The 4,158-nt window shown below is 51.2% G+C and overlaps 1 protein-coding gene across 1 annotated transcript in view; it reads right to left on the reverse strand.

Moving 5' to 3' along the window:
- Positions 1-4,158, reverse strand: part of LOC108571453 (serine/threonine-protein kinase 17B-like) — a 38,185-nt gene that overhangs the window by 7,081 nt on the left and 26,946 nt on the right. Inside the window, 2 exon segments of the mRNA XM_017933508.1 lie at positions 3,269-3,343; positions 3,499-3,757. Of these exon segments, the coding sequence (XP_017788997.1) occupies positions 3,269-3,343; positions 3,499-3,757 (334 nt within the window).

The raw sequence follows: 4,158 nt of genomic DNA on the forward strand, positions 1-4,158 counted from the left end.
AGCCAAACAGGTACACGCTCTGTCGGATGTCGCCGTTTAACGTAACGTACAGCTCTAGGAAGAAAAAAACTGCAGGAAGGACGCGAGCCATTAAATCGAGGGTTATCCACCTTTTATCCAGCGGATAAAAACTGTGCTGGAGATAGTTCTCACGACGAGGGAGATGGTAAATCCATTTCACCCTGAAGAACTGTACCGGTGCAATTTCGTATATCGTACGCAAGCAGTATTATTACAATTATCGCGGACGATCGGAATGCGAAGCAGGCGCAAAAGTGTCTGCGCGCAGTTGGATAGTAGAGAACGGTTTTTAGCCAGCGGACAACGAATTTACGAGGATCCGTCTCTGGCGCGTTCATTGAAACTTCCGGCGCGGCGGTTGAGAAAAGGGGGAAGCGACCCTACGGTCTCCGCAGAGGACTCGCGTGTGCGTGTGGGACGCGCGGTGTGAGTGCCGCAACATGAATGTAACGCGCGCAGAGTTCGGGGGAAGGGGCTAGACGGTGGACGTGAAGCTCGATTCACACGATGCGAAAGATTTATCTGGAAAACGAGTCGTTTCTATCTGAAAAGTATAAAAATGGGAAGGCACTGGGCGGAGCTTGGCCGTCCCATTAAGAGTTGGTCGATGAATCGATTTCATCGAACGAATGCCGCCTAATGAACGAACCGCTCCGCGCACGCATCGATCGCGGGGGAACGAGCTGAGCCAGTGACCACGGCAGAAATGGAATTCTCGGTACGAGCTCTGTGCTCCAACTATCAAGGCTAGCGCGGAGAGTTCATTGATGAATCTCTCCCTTTCTCTCTGCGGAGGTCGATCGCCTCTCTTCCCTGGAAAATCCGCTGAAAAACTGCCGCTCCGTTCGCGAGAAAGCCGAGAATAACCGAAGAAATGGCGAGGCTCGATCGGTTATTCGCAAACTGACATACTCGTTTCGAAGAACGCGCGATCCGCGAGAACCCTGGCTGATTATCGACGCGAGGGCAAATAGAGAAGCAGACGGTCCATTGGCGCCAGTTTAGATATCGCGTTATTATTACACGCTTGGCGGTGCGGGCCGATCGTTCAACCGGTCGTTTCCACAGAACCGGGGCATTCCGAAACGGGCTTGACGCGACACGTACTTACGTAGAAATGATTCGGTGGCGAGGGACGTCGGCCAACGAGGCCTCCTGCAACCGGGCCAAAGAATTCGCGTGCATTTTTCCATTCATAACCGCGAGATCTATATTTGGGTCAGGCATATCGCGTGAATTCGTGGCACGGCGGTATTTTCAGATGCACACTCTGGCCAGAGTTCGAACGGTATATACGCGATCGATGCGCGCGAGAGAGCAATGACTTCTCGAAATGCGAGCCCGTCGAAACGGAAAGTTTCAAAACTCGAGTATCGGATCGTTTCCATTCGGCCACGCTCTCGCGATCTTCAACGACGAGGCTGAAAAGGAAACGGTTCGTTTTCGCCGATTCCGCGTCGTCGTTCGTCTCTAGCTTTGAAAGTTTAAAGCGCCAGAGGACTTTCGCCCACGTATGAGAAAGCGATACCAGCGCAAACGAGAACGCGGAATCGGCTTTTTCTCGTTTAATCGCGCACCTAGAGTCGCTGCGTGCTATCTTATCAGTTGGAAAACATCGCGATAATTCAAGCGGATGCGTAATCGTATCGGGACAGAAGAGCCGATAAGAAGAGGCAAAGGACGTTCGTTTAACGCGCAAAATCCACGTTATTTTGTTGCTATCCCGAACGCGTTCTATCCTCGTAGCGTAATTTAATTTGCCACCGATCGCAAGAAGCGAATTTAACAGCCTCTCCCTCGTAATTTAGCCGTGCGTACCTGGTAACCTGCATCTCCGGCAAATTGCTATCAATTTGCGAAAGCCGGGTAATTGGGTTGCATAACCGCGATCATAATCCGAGCCGCGTTAGGGAAGAAAAGAGGAGAGAAGAAGAAGAAGAGGGGAAAAAAAAGCGGAGGAAGGCTGAAATACGCGAGCTGCCGCCGCGTGTGTGTCGCCGAGGGAATATTATTAATACGACTTGTTCGCCTTGGCTCACCCATATCGATCACGTCGATAATCGATAAACACGTACTTGTATACCTACGCCTCGCGTCGAGGGCCGCGTGCGTCGCGCGGTGTCGTGGCGCGCACGTCGCAAATTGCAAATCGTCGCCACCGCCAAATAAGAAAAACCTATCTTGTCGCTGGGCGCGTGTGCACTGCGCCTCGTGACGCGCATATAAAGCCCGCTTATCTATCGCCGTCCACCGACAGTCCGCGTAATTTAAACCGATTTATTGGCAAAATCCAGAGATTTATCGCTGGATAAAACCGGGGTAATTACGCAAATCCGCCGCGGTTCATTTTGCAGAAACCGAGACTTTGTTACCGAACGATCCTTCGTCCTCTTTCTCGTTTTCGGGGATAAAAAGAAGGCAAGTTTCGCTAGCGAGAAACCAGCAGAAACACCCTATATTGTTTCCTCCGAATTCCGTCTCGATGATTCCATTCGTCTCGATCCGTGCACGTGCTACCGCTGTTGTTTTTCTTTTACCAAACGATACCCACTTTTGTTACGATAACGACGATGCTTGGAGGAAAACCGCGTCTCCCCACCTGCTGCTGCATTCCACGGAGAGCTGCATTCCACTTTCTAGCAAATATTTGAATTCGCGAGAAAGTTACTTTCCGTGGCAACAATGTGAAACGTTTGACGAATTAATCGGGGTCCCCCGTAGCTTCTTCTCCGGCCGTACGCTCGCGGTGAGATCGATTAAGAGCCCTCCGTTTTGGCAAAGATCACCGTGTTACACCGATACTTTTACATAACAATTTAGGTCGTTCGCACCGACCGCGACGCGGAACACGCGTTGCGTCGCTGAGAAACTGCCAGCACCGTCACTGAAATGTCGTCGTTTCGTTGCCAACGCCAGTTTCTTTTCCTCCGCGAGAGCCCCCGTGTCTTTCTAAAGTAACTATGTACCTAGCTCCGTTTCAATTTCTCACCTTTGCTGCTCTTTGCCCCCACGGAGTAGGTGTGGGCTCGTGCCAATTCTTCGACAAGTTTTTTCAAAGCGCGGAGAAAACTTTAGATAACAACTATTTGCAGGAACGACCATCTATCGCAGTTCTTATCGAGCTCTCCTCTGTTTTTAACGCCAACGAGATAAGACCGGAGCCTCGACCCGCTTCGTCGACGCCTACCAACGTCGCGAAATTTTCCTTCCAAGTGTCGCCGACGTTAGGTTCAGTTTCGGGGCTTACCTTGATGTCCAGGTGGGCCACGTTCAGGGAATGAAGGAAGGCTATTCCGCCCAAAATCTGTTTCAGCAGTCTGAGCTCTTTAAACAGGCAAAGAGATTACGTGAACGAGAGAAATGGAACGAAACGTTCTTTCGAATCGATCTGTCGCGTATCGTCCGGTCAAATATTTGCGTCTGGATCGATAGCCGTTGGAAAATCGTTCTCTGGAATTCCTCCGCGAGAGAGATTACTCGTCGTCTTCCACGAAGGATAAATCTAAAGAGATTGTATACTTACAATTCCAAAACCAAGACCATTTCGGTGTTGGTCTCAAACACTTGGTGCAAGGAGACCAAACGCGAACAATTCGCCGCGGCATCCAGCACCGCGACCTCGTGAAGCGCTTCCGCCCTTAATTCCTGTGCTCGCCTCCTCTTCCTGAGGAACTTTGCGGCCCACTGCCTTCCGCTGGATCTCTCCCGACATCTCCTCACCGTTGCGTATTTACCTCTGTTGTAACAGAAAGAAAAGGGGCAACTGGTTAGAAAAGTTAGGAACAGAGGGAAGGAAGCTGTACGTGTAAACGCTTTACTTTCGCTCGTCCATTAACGTTGCTCGCTCTTTTCTAATTAAGCTTAACGTGTTCGCGTTTCAATTTTCCACTCGGTAAATAACGAATGATCTACATTGCGCGGAGGGGTGGGGGGAAGGATAGCGAGCGACGGTCGATCCTAGAACCAACTCGCGGCTCGCTGTAATCCGATGATCTAAACAGCCTCTAGAAAGCGAAGTTGCGCGGGCAACGCTCCTGCCGTGCCACTCTTTCGATCCTCGGCCTGCCAGGCCCAACAACAACGACGCGACGCGGTGAAAGCATCGCCGCCATCGCCGCCGCCGCCGCTAATCACACG

This window comes from Habropoda laboriosa, unplaced genomic scaffold (assembly GCF_001263275.1).
Source record: "Habropoda laboriosa isolate 0110345459 unplaced genomic scaffold, ASM126327v1 scaffold57, whole genome shotgun sequence".
Lineage (NCBI taxonomy): Eukaryota > Metazoa > Arthropoda > Insecta > Hymenoptera > Apidae > Habropoda > Habropoda laboriosa.